Genomic DNA, 17828 nt, shown 5'->3' with positions numbered 1-17828 from the left:
GTTTTCTACCTGTGGAAAGGGAACCATTTCAATTAACCTGTGCCTTCATCCTCCTAACTCTTTACTATATGCAAGGTACTCTATTATTTGGAGTAAAAATTCATCAGTGTATGGACTGATTGTGGTGAAAAGAAACAAGAAAATGCACTAGTGAAAAAAGTAACATTATTATGAATGAGTCAAGACATGTTTTTCACCTGGAGTTCTAGGCATTTCAGGAGGTCTACAAACTGTCTGAAATTTGCTGATAAAGCTTTCAACACAACCTCAGTGTGGTCCATTTTCCAAAAGAGATTAAGAGCCACTGATGAAAAAGGCATCTATTTGTTGGAAGTACAGTAAACCCCCACAACACAGGAATTCATCTATAACATCATCGGTCTTGTGATTGGCTCCTGTCTTCTATGTAGCCCCCATTCTCAGAGTCCAGTTAGAGGTTTAATCTTCATCACAGGGCAGGTCCCACATCCTTGCTGTTTTTCCCCCTCAGGCTAATCTTTCCAGTTCAGGACAACAAAATGGGCACCAAGAGATCCAATCCTTAAAACAGTTGCCATTGTCAGAGAAATTCCAGCTAGTCACCATTCAGAATTACTCTTATTCCGATAATTAAGACTGAGCTGATAACCACAAAACCACTGATGGAACTGGAACAGATGTGGATGATACAGCCAGACCATAGGAACTCCAGACTGGCTGGCTGGATAGGCTTGCCCATTTTTCAGTCTTGAAAATAACATGATCCTACATTTTATGTGACTGAATCTTTTAGACTTCACTTATTGCATACTGGTGGGGTTTCCCTGTACTCAGTAACTAATTAAGGCCACACAGTACCCACAGGCTGCAGGTGACAGATACAGCAGCTCTCTTTCTGACACCAGCCTATCCTCAGAAGAGCACAGTGGCTTGTTACAAAAAAGGCAATGAGAAGCCTGTATGGCTGCTGCAGAGTCCAGCTGTGGATAGAAGGTATATGGAGTAGAAGAGCAGAGAAACTAGGCAGCTAAGTAACAAACTAATTCAATAAAAATCTTTTGGCTGTTCATTATTAAGCATTAATGTGACATCTAGTAGTCCTGAATTATTCTACTTCAATTGTTTTTAGAATTTTGGATCATATCTGCAGAAAAAATGTGTTTCTATTTTAAATTTCCACTGGTTTTAACTGTGATTTGAAGTAATCTGTTACCTCCTTACCCCTACTCCCTAGGATATTAATAACTAACATATTACTTATTAAAGAATCTAGTTAAGTAACACTCTATGGGAAAGATAGAAGAGAAAAAAGAACATTTGCAGGTAATTGACTCAGGCTTAAAGGCATAACAAAAATTTGAAAATAGGTTCCAACACATGTGGGAGATAAAAATGCAAATACACCTGTGTTTGATTTCTATTTGTACTTATGCTTTAAAATTTTGAATCCTTTCCATTTCTAAAGATGCTGTAAGTAAATAACTCTTTTCTTAAAAAAATTGAGTCCAGCTATATATTTTCTAAAGTTGAGAAATACCGTTGATGTTCCCATTGCAGCAGATGTGAAATATCTTGGCTTATATGCTGTTAAATCCACTTCTGAGGCTACATCCTTGGGCTCATCATCAAAAGTAATATCATCTGGTATAAACCTAAGAAACAAAGAAAAAAATAAATTTATTTAAACATATGCTGCAGTGATAAACAACCAGAGTTTAGATTCTCTTCTAATTAGGTATAGTGTATACATACACACCATATAAGAGATTCTACAGAACACACATGTAGATGAAGCAAACAATGTTAGAAATAACCTTGGCACAAAATTTCTGAAATTCCTAAGCTATAAATCTGTAATTCCACCAAATTTGAGTGAAGTCTGTGTAGGCAGAAACCCTGTGTTAGGAGTCAGTTAATATGAGTCAGGTGTAAACACACATGGGTCCCTCATGTTTCAAAAAGACCTAGATTCCTGATAGCTCAGTCATTGGCTTGCTATATGATATTCTGAAGATCAAATACAATTATTAATGGGTAAGTGCTCTGAATATAAAGTATCATACATATGAGGTGTCACTGAAAATAAGGAAAAGCTTAAGGTTGATTCTTCAAGACTAAAAAAATCTTAACAATTTTATAATTTTTTTCACAAATAAATAGCTGTTAAATGTAAATCAGTCACTGTAATTGTTTGACAATTCTTAGGCATCAGGCTAAGGAGTGGGAGGAAAAAAGCAAAGAGAAATGATTCATGGTTATTATATTTAAGTTTTGTCATTTATATAGATTTTATTTCCACACATGAAAAAGCACCTGCTGTATATTGCATCAAAAATGATTTTTGAGGGGAGGAATGAATAATTAAGGTTCATTAGGTCTACATCAGTGGTCCCCAACTTTTTTGGCACCAGGGACCGGTTTCGTGGAAGACAATTTTTCCACGGACGGGGGGTGAGGGTGGGGTGTTAGGCTTAGGGCAGTAACGCGAGCGATAGGGAGCAATGGGGAGCAGCAGATGAAGCTTCGCTTGCTCGCCTGCTGCTCACCTCCTACTGTGCAGCCTGGCTCCTAACAGGCTGTGGACCAGTACCAGCCTGCAGCCCAGGGATTGGGAACCCCTGCCCTAGATAACAGGATGGCAGCAGAAAATTCAATTTTCTTTTATAAAATTATATATGACAAAATAAAACAGGGAATATAAGTTTTTCCATGGTCATTGATCTTATTTTCTAGGTACTGCCAGAGTTTATTCTAATACTGCATAAAAATGTCCCAAAAAGGAAACAGAAAGAATAAAATGATCCTGAAAAGAACATGAGAACATGAACTCATGATACGCAGAGTTTGACATTCTAACAAATGTTTGGTAACTACTATTTATATATCCAAAACAAGTACCTCCTTTTGAAACTGTTAACAGAAAAGAGAAGGAAATGTCTTGTTTGATGAGATATGCCCTTCTTGCTATATACTTAAGCATGCTAAACTCTTACCCTAAATTATCAATACAAAAAATTTTACTTGTGGGCTTCCCTGGTGGCGCAATGGTTGAGAGTCCCCCTGCCAATGCAGGGGACACGGGTTTGTGCCCCGGTCCGGGAGGATCCCACATGCCGCAGAGCGGCTGGGCCCGTGAGCCATGGCCACTGAGTCTGCGCGTCCGGAGCACGTGCTCCACAACGGGAGTGGCCACAACAGTGATAGGCCCGCATACGGCAAAAAAAAAAAAAAAAAAAAAAAAAAAAAATTTTTACTTGTATTCTTCTACAAGTTGGAATGCTTTTGAAGTGTGAAAGTCACAGTGATTATCAATTGATGCATTTTTTTTCTATAAAATATTTCATTTTGAGAACAAAGCCGCTAACAAACCTGGATACAAACAAGTGATTTCTATTGAAAATGTCACAGTAAAATGGTTCACTGGGTTCAAAGAACTAGGCTAATGATAAAATGGTACAGTAGTTCGGCTTCCCGGTTTCCTTAGAACAGACATTCCCAAACACCTAAGGTTTTTCAGCTTGGGTCAGTGAAGCCTGAGTACGTGGTGGAAATAATGCCCAAGTCTAAAGATAAAGCCAGCAACACCATTCACTGAGCAGCATTGCCCAACAGAACTTTCTGTGATGATGGTAAAGTTCTGTATTTGTTCTGTCCAACATGTGGTCATTAAGTACTTGAAATGTGCCTAGTGTGACTAAGCAAATGAGTTTAAGCTTTTTTAAATTTTTAATAAATGTAAATAAGCCAGATATGACTACTGACTACTGTATTGGATGGCACAGATCAAGAGATACTAGTTTATTACAAGTAAATTCCTTTGCCTCCACCTCAATGCTTTTTAAGAAGTTACTTCACCCTGGTTCCTAGTTCTAAAAGAGAGCTGCAAAGAAATAGCTACATAAAACCCATCATCCTAAAAACATATTTGACATATCTGAAAGGACATAAATGTGAGGTGACTCATACCTAATACTTTAGCATTTTCTCATTCCAGTTTTCTTTCTTAAGAGTGATGTTGTACAAGAAAGTTCACCAAAAGCAAAAATTCCTCTTAGAATGTGAAAGGACAGAGAGCACTACCAGTTCTAATATTTCAATTCTTATAATCATGTTGTGCTACAAGATTAAATTGGTACAACACACACTAGATTACCTGAGATCTATGAACGAGCAACTACTTTCGAATTCCAGGCCATCACAATCCTCATAAATTTTAGTGGCTGTTTCAAGAGAATCACAGTCTACTACCGCATAATAGTACTTCAGTCGTTTGAATTGATAATCTCTCAGTTTTTCTCTACAGGTCCTAAAAGGGGAAAAACTCATTAGGCTTACTTAAACAGGAACACAAATACTCTCTCCCTTTAAAAAATAAATGTAATTGTTCCAAGAAAAAAAATTACAAACTGGTTTTTATTCCAATCCAAACTTCCTTTATGATTTTGCCTTCATGAACATTAAATACTTAAGCCCAATTTATTATTTTGACAAGGTACAGACCAGGGACTTTGACTGGAATTTGATATCTAGAAAAGGAAAGCAAGAACTACATGTGCTTACCTGTGATTTTAATTCTTAGAATAGCTATTTTTTTGTTTGTTTTGCTATCACATACAGCCTTCTCAAGTAAAACCACTAGAGAGGATCACTGTATTATAAAATATTCTAGGAAAGCATTAGCTTTTATTATAAAGAAATTACTGATCTTGTAAAACTTTATTCAGGTGTTGTCAAGTCTACGTGGTATAAATTCAACTTACTTAACTACAGCATATTCTTTGAGGGTCTTCATCTGCTCTCTTTTGCCACCAATTTTTATTAAGTGCACATATAGCTCCACCTAGTGGATTAAAAACTACCTTAAACTTTTTTCTATACTACATTACAATGATTAAGAACTTTTTCTACTATTCTTGTATTTTTCTATTTAATCCTTAAATAAGAGAAATTACATAATTTGAAGGCAAATAGTTTCAATTCCATTTACATAAAAAGCAACATCTCAGAAAAAAAGCAAAACTTACTGATTCAGGGCAATGAGGCTGAGACCTCTAAATCAGTTTAGTCATGACATGTTTTTAAAACTGCAATAATAATTTTCATGAATATAGAAATACGAATACAAAAAAATGTTACTGGAATAGTGTGCCACTTCTGACAGACTTTAACCTGCTTTGAAAACTGTTTTAACCATGAATGGCGCAAGTGTAAACTTTAGTCCCAACTATTAAAGTGACCAGAATTCTGAACTAGTGACACAAACTCATGAGGTTTAGTTTTATTTTCTAGAGTGTTTTAATACCAGTCCTTTTCAGGGGCATCTTCAGGAATGCTTAATAACTCTACTGGTCCTTGAACTTGCTCTTCCTTCATCCTCTCCTTTCCAAATTCTGAAGCATATATCTAAACACAAAAAAGTAAGATTAATGTAATTTATATTTCCCTTTTTTTTATAATATACAGACCTGTCAAGGTCAGGAACTCTAAACAACTGGACTCAATGAAAAGAGCAAGAATGCTTCACTTCCAAACCCACTATAGGAAGCTAAAGCATCCTCAGGAATAATCTTAAAAATAGTCATTTTGGCTAGGGATTAACAGATGTGGGCTTGGGAACAAAAATAGAATATCTCCTCCATACATTCTGGGCTCTAAGGGAAAAATTAAGAAAAGTGAAACAAGATTCTAAGTTCAAGGAATGATACATAAACACACACACACACACACACACACACACACACACACACACACACGTGTGAAAAATGATTGGATTAAATAATTTAAATGATATATTAAAATGATTAAAGAAATATATAAAACAATGAAGAAACATAATTTTGTAACACCTAACTTATCCCTAAAATCATATCGTTTATCCAATGCTTTCTTTTAAAGAAATTCTTTAAATAAAAAAGAACTGATGACAGTCTTATCACACAGGTTATATATAGTCTTGGTATAAGAAGGAGTCACACTCGCCTAGATTTGGTATTATCTTGGCCACTTTTGAGATTCAAGAAATATAATGGTATTAATCTGCATTGTTTTGATACAACTGGGCTTAATATTCATCTATTAACTAATGTACACTTTTTTGAGTTGTTTGAAATATCTAATTTATCCACTAGGGGATCCAAGTTTTTCTTACTAATCTAAGTTGCACAAAATAGCTTTCAATGCAGAAATTTTTAGTATATATGCTTACATCTGTTGATTCTTTTGTATTTTTTTTTCCTCTTTGTAAGTCCAGAGATTCCTACTACCCATCTCCTAAAACACAAGATTTAACAAAAATACCATTCTATTTTATTCTGCCAGTAGTTTTAAAATTTTTTTCTTCATTTCATCTGGCTATCATTTGGGGCTATTACAAGGGCCTGCACTAAGTTCTCCAACACAAGGACTTGTCCGTTTGTTCCAATACCATGTACTCAAGAAGTTTATTTTGTTCTAAATTATCATACAAACTCTTCTATCTACCTATTGCATCAAGTTGTCCCTGTACTTTTACCCAAAGCTATTAAATTCTGTAGCATTATAAAATGTTGAGATATTGTAACCGGTAGGGTGAATCCTTTTATACTGGTATGATTCCTCAAAAACTTGTGAGTCATTCTCACTTGTTTATTCTTTTAGATGATTAATGGTAACCTTTTTCTTAACTTTCATTTGAACTGAGATTTTGATTGAAACTATACTAAAACTGCAGAACTGACATCTTAAATATTTAAACTGAACAGTAGTAATTTAGAGCTGTTTCAGGCTCTGTACTAAATACTTAGCATGATCTTCTTTTCATTTAATCCTTACCACTACCTTACGAAATACTACTGTTATATCTACTTAGAGGAGAAAAGACATTTGAGAAATTAATCAATAAAATGCACAAGATCATACAGCATGTATCAGAATCAAGATTTGAATATAGGTCTGTCATATTACAAAGCCTAGAGTCTTAATACCTACGTGGGCTCTCAAGAAATATGGTATCTCAAAATTTAAGTTTTTCAAGTATTATTTATCAAGTGTAACAGCTTACTTCATGTAGGTCATATTGTTTAAGGTAATTTCTAAGGCTTTTATATGTTTCTGCTGCTAATTTTTCTTCTTGCTAATTCTAGTAATGAAGCATTTTTAAAAATATTTATCTTATACCTTGTCCCTTTACTGAGCTTTATTATAACAGCTTTTCAGTTGATTTCTTTGTTTTTTTTAATTAAACACAATCATATAACCGAGCAATAATTTTACCTCTTCCTTTCTTACTTTCATACCTATTATATCAGTTTTGTGCCTTAACTGTATTGGACAACTTCCAGATTATTTTCCTTAGAAGGAAAACTATGACTTTAAAAAAAGAGATTTAACTTAGAATGCTTAGAAATATTTACTTCAAAATAAAATCAATTCTCACCTTTACAGAAAATATAACACCTCCTTTAGGTTTAAATGAATTGAACAAAGCCAGCAAATCTTTTGCCTTCAATCTATCCCAGTCCATGTTGCAAACTGCTAAACGATGCGTAATCTAAGAAATGAGAAAAATTAAATATGATATAATCTATATCATTCCCAATGCTTGCAAAATTAAGATAGTAAAAATATAATGCCTTCTTCTCCCCAAATCCTGAAATCATTAATATAGTATTTAAGTGGTTTCAATATGTAAAAGAAAACTTCAGATGAGTCACACAAAAGTAAAACTGTGAACAGAAAAGCACTTTCTCTTACTTGGTTCTTAGTTCTTGAATCAGAACATGACAAGCTGATTCTTTAACCACCAAGTTTGTTAAGCTATTCTGCCACCCATAAGTAGGAAAGCTGAGTATATTAATCTACAGCATTTCTAATAGGTGCAGTAGGAATTGAAATATAAACTCCTAGTTAAAACAAGAATTTTCTAAAAATTTCATGTGACTTTTAATTATTTATATAGAAGTTCATCCCTATCTGCTTGGACAGACATGTACTTTATATAGGTATATTCTGTATCAAGAAGTTTTAATCAGAATCATCATCAAGAGTATTATTTACCAATAAAGCTTTTCCTTGTTAATTTAATGACATCAATCCTACCATCTATAACAGCTACTTCTACTGTACTCTTGACAAATAATCTTATTTATTCAAAAGGTCACCTCATCAGCCCGAGGAGCATCTTTATCTAATTCTCTCCAAGCATGCTCAAAACCAGATTCCTCTGGAAGTAAATATGCCATATCTTCTTCATCTTCAGAACTACTTTCTATATTTCCTTTGCCCCTCGCAAGATCGGGGCCACTGTCACTTTCATCATCATCCTCACTATCCTCATCTTCATCCTCCTCATCATTTTCATTCCCTCCATCATCATCATCATCATCATCATCATCATCATGAAGATCAGCAGCAACAGCTCTACAAATGCCTGTAAATTCATCTTCAGATTCTTCATCACCTCCTATTTCACTAGCACTTTCTGAATCTTCCTCCAGAGCTTCTTTGTCAAACATTTTACCACTTGCTGAGTTTTCATGACCATCACTGTCTCTTGCCATTATGAATGGAACCACTGCAAAAAGGTCAAAGGTGGGAGAAATTAAGAAAACGTAAACACTGAATTAAATTAAATACAAGTTATTTTGACCTCAAATCCAGTGAAAATATAATTTCTATGAAACAGACTAAAGGAAAATATAAACTTGGCAAAATTCATGCCTAACCAAGTTATTTAATAGAAATCTTAATATATACCCAGATCACACAAGTAGATTCATATACTCATTCAATATTTATGGAGTGTCTGCTCTGTGCTAGGTACTCAACATACTACCATTGGCAAAAGAGAAACAATCAATGCCCTCAATAAGCTTCCAGTCAGGTGAAGAGGATAGATGGACAGTTATTGATCAAATAAAATCCATCAAATCAATGCACATAAAAAAATGAAATTACAACTAGGGTAAGTGCCAAGAAGAAATGTTACAAGATGCTATGAGAGCACAAAATAGGGGTCCCTAAGTAAGTGATAAACGAGTTGCTACTAGAAGGATGAAGAGGAATTAAGTAGTCAGGGTTAGACTAATAGATGAAGGAAATGTTCCAAATAGCAAGAAAAGCATATGTAAAGATCCACTAATAGAAAAAAGCTGGCAAGCATGTCTGGATTACAGATAGCCAGAAGTCTTCTTGTACAGAAGTCAAGTAGAAAATGAAACTGAAGAGTTAGGTAGGTGCCATGTAGCTTTGGACTTTATCATAAAAACATATAGAAGCCACTGCTATTTTCAGAAGGAGGGACATCATCAGATTTGCATATTGAGATCACCTCAGCAACGGTGTAGAAAACTTGAGGGAGTTAAGAGTAGATGTGAAAAAGAATTAAAAGGTTAGTACAGTATTCCTGGTGAGAAATGAAGGTAGCACTAAGTTGGTGGCAGTAGAGATGTAGAGTAGTGAGTCGCTCTTGACTTTCAGAGTCAGGAGGTAAGACCAACAGTAATCAGTGACAGGGGCTTGATATGGGGAATCTGGGCAGTGTCAAAGATGAGTCCTAGCTTCTTGACTTGCAGAAGGAGCTAGCTAGTTAGATGGACAGACAGAAAAAGAGGTAATGATAGAAGAGAACAAGTTTGTTTGGTGGAGGTATATCATGAATTTGGTTTTGGATATGTTGAACTGGAAGTGCCTCTGAGCCATCTAAGAGGAGATATAGAGAAGGCCATCGGCTGTATGAGTCTACAGCTCAGAGAAGTCTGAGCTGGAAATAAAGTCTTTGACTGATTCTTGTATATAATAAAAAACATTGTGATGTGGATAAGATCAGTTATGAAGAGAGCAAAATAGTAACTTTTCTGCTATATCTTAAAGTTTGCAACTGGCTTATGGTTAGCAATATATGAGTGAAAGACTGGTTTCACCTTAAACTGGGTTTTTTTTGGCCCTCATTATACACAGAAAGGACTGATTTCCTATTTCTAAAACAATCATATGCTTCTATCTATTCTGTGCATATCTGTGTGAGTATAGCTATATCTTATATATCTTATTCATCTTTAAGTTGGAGCTTATGTTTCTGATTCACAGGTTCTAAGTGGATAGAGCCTATAAGTGGTCCTATAATCTTATAATAGTCATTCACTGACCAAATATTGAGTACTATGTACAAAGAATTGAGCTGGGGGGACCAAAAAGGGAGATGATGTATAACATGATCCCATGCTCTTCATGAGCTCATAAACAAAAGAAATCATTTACTGATTTATGAAATTATGTTCTAAAGCACCACAGAGAGAAACACCTAAATTTGCCGGCAGAGAGGTATTTATAATAAGGAAGGCTTCAAAAAGATGCCTGACCTGAGACCAAGTGAAAAGGGGTTTTGTTAGGAGGAAAATAGGAACTGAGCTTTATTTTAGTACCACAAGAGGGGGAGTAATAAAAGATAACTAACTAGTAGATGTGAAAAAGCCAAAAAAAGGCATTATCATAAGTTCTATAAATGGGATCAGAAAAACACCACCATGGATAGTGACAGAAAGTTACTATTAGATAAGCATTAGAACTCACTTTTAAGCAACCTGCTTAAAATAACACCTTGGGGACACAGCTCTATCTAGTATTGCAATATTTCTCAAACATCAGTTATTACTATACAATTTTCATGATTTTTGCCTGTCACTGATATTTTTCATGAAGCTGAATTTTTTTTAATTAAAAATATTAGCTTGTTCTAAACAATATCCCTGAAGCCACAAACGTGATATGGTGGTTACATTTTTTTGCCTAAGATGTTGAACTACGTAACTATTAATATAAAAAATGTTTGAGTATCACCTGACATATGACATCTTCTCACATGACAATGGTACACATATCACATTTGGGGTTGTATAATAAATTGATACATGGGAGACTGAAAGAGATCTAGTATTTTAATATTTTTGACAATATCAATTACATTCAGAATATTTATTCATTCACTAAACATTTGCTCAGACCCTACCTTGTACAAAGCCTTATTCTAAATAATGAGGGAATAGAAAAATAAGTAACTGCCTCTATTCCTAGATGGTACTGCTCCAGTAGTGACTATAAACACTACTATTATTCAGCTACTTTAAAAAAATGCTTTATCATTTTCCCTCTGATTATAAAAGTAATGAATGCTCACTGTAAAAAATTAAGAAAATATGGTTTAGCAAAGAAAATAAAGATGACTAGTAATTTTTCATTCAGAGATAACTAAGTGGTTATTTTGGTACATAACTCCCTAAATTTGTTTTCTATGATATGCCCACTAATTTAAGTAGCTAGTCATACCATTTATTCTATTTTGTAACCTATGTTTTTGGGGTTTTTTTGGTCGCACCGCGTGGCTTTCAGGATCTTAGTTCCCTGACCAGGGATGGAACCCGGGTCCTCAGCAGTGAAAGTGTAAAGTCTTAACCATGGGACCACCAGGGAATTCCCATGTAATATATTTTTAAAACTTCGTATGTCATGAACATATCTGTATATGTCATAACTTATTTAATCAACCCCATAATGATTTATGTTACCGTTTAAAAAACTTTAATTCTTTAAACACATGCCCAATTGTTTACTTAAAATAAATTCTAGGAGTGCAAGTGCTGGGCATCAACATTTTAAAATGATACGTAATATTAAACTGCAACTCCCTACATCATCTTTACCTCATAGCACTTAAAAAGCCCCTTGTACACAGTACTTGCTGGAATGATAAGTCATGAATGAATAAAGAAAAAAGATGGTGCTGGTGGAGTCACATGATCTCTACTTACAGATAATGCTTTTTCTAGACTGTGGAACCAATGTAAATTACAGCAAACAACATGGTGGGGTAGAAAGAGTCAAAGACCTGAGTTACTGGCCCAGCTCTGTGTATCCTCACATAGATCACTTGTTTCCTAAAGAATATATCCTAATTTCTCATGGTTACTGAGAAAATTAAATTAAAAAAGATATGTCAAAAGATTCTGTAAAATCAACCCCAAGGATTATATGGATATGTTATATTAATCTAATGCCCTAAATCTAGTGAAATTTGAAGGATACTGGACTAACTTCGCTCACAAACTCAGCATCAAGCCAACCTTGCTGCTGTTCCCAGCCTGATCTTATCCTCCACTTTCAGTAACCAGACTTGCATCCCTTGTCCCTATACCTCAGTTTGCTGTGTGGTTCCACTATAAATCTCACCCCTGACCCCTAGTCTCTGCTATTTAGAATTCTGTCCACTGCCTGATACTTCCTACCTTCCCAGTGTGATTATGGCCTGTCAAGACCTCTCTCTGCCTCTTCTTGATGCTTACCTTCCCTGGGTCCTGTAACCACAGCCAGCCTTTGTCTGGCTTATCTGAACATCACCAATTTTCAGTTACAACATCAACCATCAGCAATACCAATACTCAAAATTTCCTGCTGCCAGAGGTGACGCAACTTTTTAATAAGCTTAGAAAACTTGTAAACATGAACTAGAGTCAGATGTTTCTTACTTAGCTTCAAACAACCATTTCTAGCTTTATTATTCGCTCACCCCTTCAGACACCTTATTATCTAATCAAATGGGAATACTGATCTCTTCTGAGCAAGCTCAACTGTATCTCTGCTCAAAAAGTTCTTTCCGTGTAGAATACTCTGGATCCCAAATTTAATTCTTCCAAACCCCAACCAAAATAGCACTTCACCTATGAATTTTACTGATTACCATATCTTGAGTGACCTCCTCCTCCAAATTCTCAGAGCCCTGCTCTTCTACAGCACTTTAAATTACTCTATTTTGTATTATGGTTCTGATTAATTTCTTCTGCTTTAGATCTGCACTGTCCAATATGGTAGCCAGCAGCCACAGGTGGCAATTGAGCACCTGAAAGATGGCTCATCCAACTTGATATTAGTATGAAAATAGAATATAAAATATCCCATTACATTTTTTATGTTGATTACATATTGAAGTAATTTTTGATATATTAGGTTAAATAAAATATATTAATAAAATTAATTTCACCTGTTTCTTCTTACTTTTTAAAGTGTCCACTAGAAAATTCAAAATTATATATTTCTATTGGACAGTACTGCTTTAGACCAGTGACACTGCACAGAGTTTAGCAGGTTGTTATTTGCAAAAGGTGATCTGCAAAGGGTCAAGAAGGGCTGAAATCAAGGCCAAACTCCAATCACCAATCCACACACCCTGCAGGAGTACTGTGTCTGTTCAGAGGAAAAGAACCTGTGCCTCCCTCAAAGGTGCTGTCCTCACCAAACTGTGAGTTCTGGAAGTGCTGTGTGTCCAGAAGGGCGCATCTTTTTCTAATCTGCACAGGCATCATATACACTAACAGTAGCCCTGAGATAGCGGAACCATGTCTTACTCAGTGTTCTATCTGCCACATATTAGTTACTAAAAAGTAGTTGAATGAATGAAGGAAGGAATGAGCACCCAACTCTACTTACCTTTTTCAGACACACCTCTTTTTATCCTGTGATGAGACCATATAACATTTTATCTGGTTGGAGAACCTAGCTGTCACTAGTGCCCACCACAAATCAAAATCACTGTTTAGCCTCAAGACCTAAATTTTTGTCTCTCTTCTAGCCATTATAGCATCAAATCAAAAATTCATTATCATATGGTATTTTTTCTTTCATAGCTTTATACTTCCAAATAAGCATTTGACCACTTTTATGATACTATGAAAATACTCATTAGATATATTTCCTTTTTTAAAAGACTAGTGTAAAAATAAGTAATGTAATACCAAAGAATCTTTAGTTCTTTCCAACCAACCTGATTGCATTTCTCTTCCTGTCTCAGAATACTTGACTTTGGGAGACTGTGCAATTTCAGAGGTGCCTGAGTCTACTGTTCTTAATTTTCCTTTGGGAAACAAGTCTGTATTATGTTGAACAACGGTTTTTTTCCCTTTTGTACTTTTTTGTATAAATTCTTTGCTATCGCTCTTGGGACTTGTTGACTCTATCTTCTTAGATTTGCACGAGGTTTTCATTTTCTGAATTCTCTCGGAGTTATCTAAATCATTCTTATTTCCAGAATCCTTTTGATTAATTTTCTTGGCTTCTTTCTTTTTCTCCTCAACAAGATTTTTTGATTCTTTTTCGTTTTTAGTCTGGGGTTTTTTCTTCTTCAGTTTCTTTTGGTTCAAAGTTTTATTATCTTCATCAGAGAGATCCGAATCAGAATCTGAAAGGTCGTAAAAACGCTTCAAGTCCTCTGTAGTGCTATGGTTGATGGGGCGTCCTCTTTTATCCACAGCATAATTCAATTTGAACTTTTTGTCATGAAACATTGCTCGAAATCTCTTGTCAATTTTGATTTTTCGATCCTTTTCTGGCATTTCCCAAAATCTCGGGTCCTTTGCAACCCGCCTAAACCGCTGGTCACTCATTATTTCTTGTTTGGATGCCATTTTTAAATGTCTGACTGGGCAAATGCTTGAAGAAACCAGACACTAAAAAATAAAACAATAATGAAAGGTTACTAATATAATTAAATAAGATGCTTTGGGAATATTAATTCAAAATACTGTATTCTAAGGTAAATGTAAGTAAAATAAAAGTAACATGTCTAATTTCCTTTCCCAAACTCATTTTGAGTCACATGCAGAAAATAAAAAACTATCAGAATATCTTCTTTTGAGTACAGATCATATGGAGAAATAAATTTAAGGCAAAACCAAGCAGAATTCCAGGTCTTTATGGCGGGGGGCAAATGATTACTAGCCAACTGCCCTCACTTAGATATCCTATATTTCTACTTGTATACTTGTATGTGTTACAAGTAAAAAACTAATGTAATTTAAAAATTCCGAAGTCTCAGTTGGTCTTATTTGTTTCTTCACGTTCTGGTCCCATTCTCTCCGTTAATCCTTACTTCATTCTACCCGGAACAGCATTTACTTCTATGTGGCTAGTCTCCTAACTAAACAGACCAAAATCAATTCAGGTTTAGCTCAAAGTTCCCCCTTTATATACTACCACCCTTCATGAATCTGGTGAAGTCTCACTCTAGTTAATAAATACATGGTAATAGTGCTTTGTTTCAAAAGCAAGGCTTGACTATGATGCAATTATACAATTAAACATTTAACGCTCTGAACAGCCTTATGGAGTAGGGTAGGTACCATTTCATTCAACTATTACAGCTAATGTGTATAAGTGTTTAGAACGAAAGCACTTGATACACTCCTGATATTCGGAGAGGAGAAGGCGACCTAACCTCATCTCCGACGCCCGCCCTCATCTCTGTAGCCCACCCTCCCCTTCTACCCACCCTCTAACGCGGGAAACACCAGGGTGACCCCGGAACTAGGGTCTCCTTCCCAACTCCCAAACCTCAGAGAGCCGGAAGAGGGAAGAGGGCCCTCAACAGGACGCGGAGGAAGAGCAAGGAAGCCTGAAGAAAGAAGTCGGAAAGGCAAGGAGGAAGAGCGCGGCCCTCACGAATCCGATGGAGACCCTTTCAGAGACTGATTCTGCCCCCTCGACAAGCCCTTTTTCTGGAACCTAACCCCACTCACCAATTCCGAGACTTCTCCGAGCCACACGTAGGCCCCCAACTCCCACAATCCTCAGCGTGACGCGCAGCCGTAATGGTACGCGAACTGGGCCAAACTTCATCCGCTTTCCCTCGGCGAAGTTCTCCAGAGTCCTCGCTGAACCTGCGGCGCATGCGCACGATAAATGCGCCTGCAAACGGCGTTGCCGCTGGAGATGCTGCGGCTGACCAGGTTCCCGACCCGGTGGCGACGACCTCCGGCGGCAGGGGTCCCCGCGAAGAACGTCGGCTTCAGGAAGGTGGCCTCCGGCGTCTCTTCCCTGGGCAGCGCCTCGCCCAGATCCCTAAACATATTCGATCGGGATTTGAAGAGGAAACAGAAGAACTGGGCGGCCCGGCAGCCTGAGCGGATAAAGTTTGACTACCTGAAGGAGGAGGTGAGTCAGCGGGACGGCGGGGAGGGCGGCGCCGAGCCTTGGCTTCGGGTCCGGGAGCTCCGGCCAGGCCCCGGCCGCCCCCACGTCGCTGTGTGAGCTTGAGCAGCTGACCTGCCTGTCTGGGCCTCTACTATAGTCTCCCAGCGGCCGGGCGCCGGTGTTTGTAAATTGCTCTTCATTCATTCATAACCTCGGCAGATGGTGCCTGTATTACAGGTGTGACCAGGGCAAAGTAAGACCGCTGCTCTCAGGAGATTTCATTCTTGTGGGAGGCGAGACAGTGAACAAAAACATGTAATTTCAGCTAAAGAAGTAAGGCCAGGTAACAAAGTGAAGTAGTAAGGTGACTGCGCTGGTCAGGGAAGGCCGCTCAGGCAGACGACGTGATGAGGAATTAGCCAGGCTGGGATCTGGGGGGAAAAGCCTTGTAGGCAAACGGAAAGACAAACGCAGAGCCCCTGAGGCCGAAAGGACCTTGTTGAGGCTTCCAGGGACCTCCATTGGGAGGTGAGGGAGGGCCCAGCTTACGAGGGCCTTAATGGTTAAGGATTTGGGATTTTCTTCTCCATCTCGGCTGTCCATTTGATATGGTAATTTCTGGCCGCATGTAGCTACTGAGCACTTGAATGTCCCTTTGAGATGGGCAGTAAATGTAAAATACACGGGATTTCAGTGACAATGTGAACAAAGGATGTAAAATATTTCCTTAATATCTTTTTACATTGATTACATGTTGAAGTTTTATTTTTGATACATTGAGTTAAATAAAATGTTTAAATTAATTTCTTTACCCTTTTTAAAATGGCTACTAGAAAATTTTAATTTGCTCGTGTGGCTCTGATTGTTTTTCTATTGGCCAACATGGCTCTAGAGGAATGTGAGACTGTCGAATGCTTTTAAGCAGTGGAGTGATGGGCTCTGGTTCGTGTTTTAGAAAGGCTCATTAAGATAAATTAAGATCTCTGATTTGTCTGTGCTGGTTTGAGAGACCTCTTCCTCTCTGCCTAGGTGGTCTAGGGACTTGAGCAGGTTTCTGCTTTCTGGACAGGCAGAACAGAGCTCAGGCCTCGTGTTTCTTCAGGGATGGACTAAAATTGAAATCAAGTGTAATGAGTTCTTTCAAGCCTATGCAGCCAACATTTACTGCCCCTACTTTGGGCAGAGCTCTGTGCAAGTCCTGGCCTGATCAGATGAGTGACTCTGTCCTCAGGGTTCATGGTGACATGTACTTAGAAGATGTGAGTTTCCAGCCACTCTTCTCCAAGAGAAGCACCTGGATTACAACTTGACTGAGGCCTCACCAGTGTTTAGGACTAGAATAAATGAGATAAAGTATATGACAGTTTTTTTAAAAATAATAAACAAAAGGTATTCATATTAGGAATGACGTACAAAGTGGAGTCCTCTGGGAAATGACTTCTGCTGTCCTCCCCCCTTACCCCTTCTTCCCCCCCAAAGCAAATACACATATGTTCTGAACTTTCAAGGCCTAATAGAAACTCTGGGATGTTTATAAGGGAATGAATGGAATATTAGGCTCCCACATCTTTATTCCTGCCAGACGAAGCTAGCCCAGCAAAAAGGAGGTGCCTACCTTATGACGTCTTTTAAATTAGGGTGGGATTGAAGAGGTTTCTTCAGATTTGGCTGACTTCTAATTTGCAGATGTTGCTCAGAAAAGTTGTTTACTCATTTAGGAGTTCCACAAAATTTGTTAGTAGTTATCAAATAATAGAGTTTTTATTAAGTGATCATTTATACATTGATCTGTAATAATCCCCAGCTAACTAATTTTTCACTTTCACATACCTCATGCTAATATCTATAGACAATAATATGCTTGTTATGTTCCTGTTGATTTTTTTTTTAAATTGGGGTATCCTGTTGCTTTTTGG

At 37.1% G+C, this 17828-nt stretch overlaps 2 protein-coding genes across 7 annotated transcripts in view; one reads left to right on the top strand and one right to left on the bottom strand.

The window, feature by feature from the left end:
* ESF1 (ESF1 nucleolar pre-rRNA processing protein homolog) overlaps nucleotides 1–15641 on the bottom strand; it is a 59394-nt gene extending 43753 nt beyond the window's left edge. The window contains exons 1-7 of one of the 2 annotated variants that reach the window (XM_004317024.4): nucleotides 15519–15641; nucleotides 13769–14450; nucleotides 8118–8530; nucleotides 7394–7507; nucleotides 5282–5382; nucleotides 4133–4285; nucleotides 1517–1631 (exon numbers count right to left, since the gene is read on the bottom strand). In XM_004317024.4, the coding sequence (XP_004317072.2) occupies nucleotides 1517–1631; nucleotides 4133–4285; nucleotides 5282–5382; nucleotides 7394–7507; nucleotides 8118–8530; nucleotides 13769–14408 (1536 nt within the window). In that variant the 5' untranslated portion in view covers nucleotides 14409–14450; nucleotides 15519–15641. Of the gene's footprint in view, nucleotides 1–1516; nucleotides 1632–4132; nucleotides 4286–5281; nucleotides 5383–7393; nucleotides 7508–8117; nucleotides 8531–13768; nucleotides 14451–15271; nucleotides 15293–15518 lie in introns of those variants that run through there. The other variant, XM_019941415.2, reaches the window with a different exon arrangement.
* A 4-nt stretch (nucleotides 15642–15645) lies between these two features.
* NDUFAF5 (NADH:ubiquinone oxidoreductase complex assembly factor 5) overlaps nucleotides 15646–17828 on the top strand; it is a 32527-nt gene continuing 30344 nt past the window's right edge. The window contains exon 1 of one of the 5 annotated variants that reach the window (XR_002177591.3): nucleotides 15646–15933. Coding sequence is in view for 2 of the 5 variants with exons in the window: in XM_033841407.2 (XP_033697298.1) it covers nucleotides 15682–15933 (252 nt within the window). In the remaining 3 variants the exon portion in view is untranslated. The remainder of the gene's footprint in view (nucleotides 15934–17828) is intronic. The other 4 variants (XR_012326208.1, XM_033841407.2, XR_002177594.3 and 1 more) reach the window with 4 other exon arrangements.

The sequence above is a fragment of the Tursiops truncatus genome, chromosome 15, assembly GCF_011762595.2.
Source record: "Tursiops truncatus isolate mTurTru1 chromosome 15, mTurTru1.mat.Y, whole genome shotgun sequence".
Classification (NCBI taxonomy): domain Eukaryota; kingdom Metazoa; phylum Chordata; class Mammalia; order Artiodactyla; family Delphinidae; genus Tursiops; species Tursiops truncatus.
The sequence above is the reverse complement of the archived record's forward strand: the minus strand, read 5'-3'. Positions and strand labels throughout refer to the sequence as shown.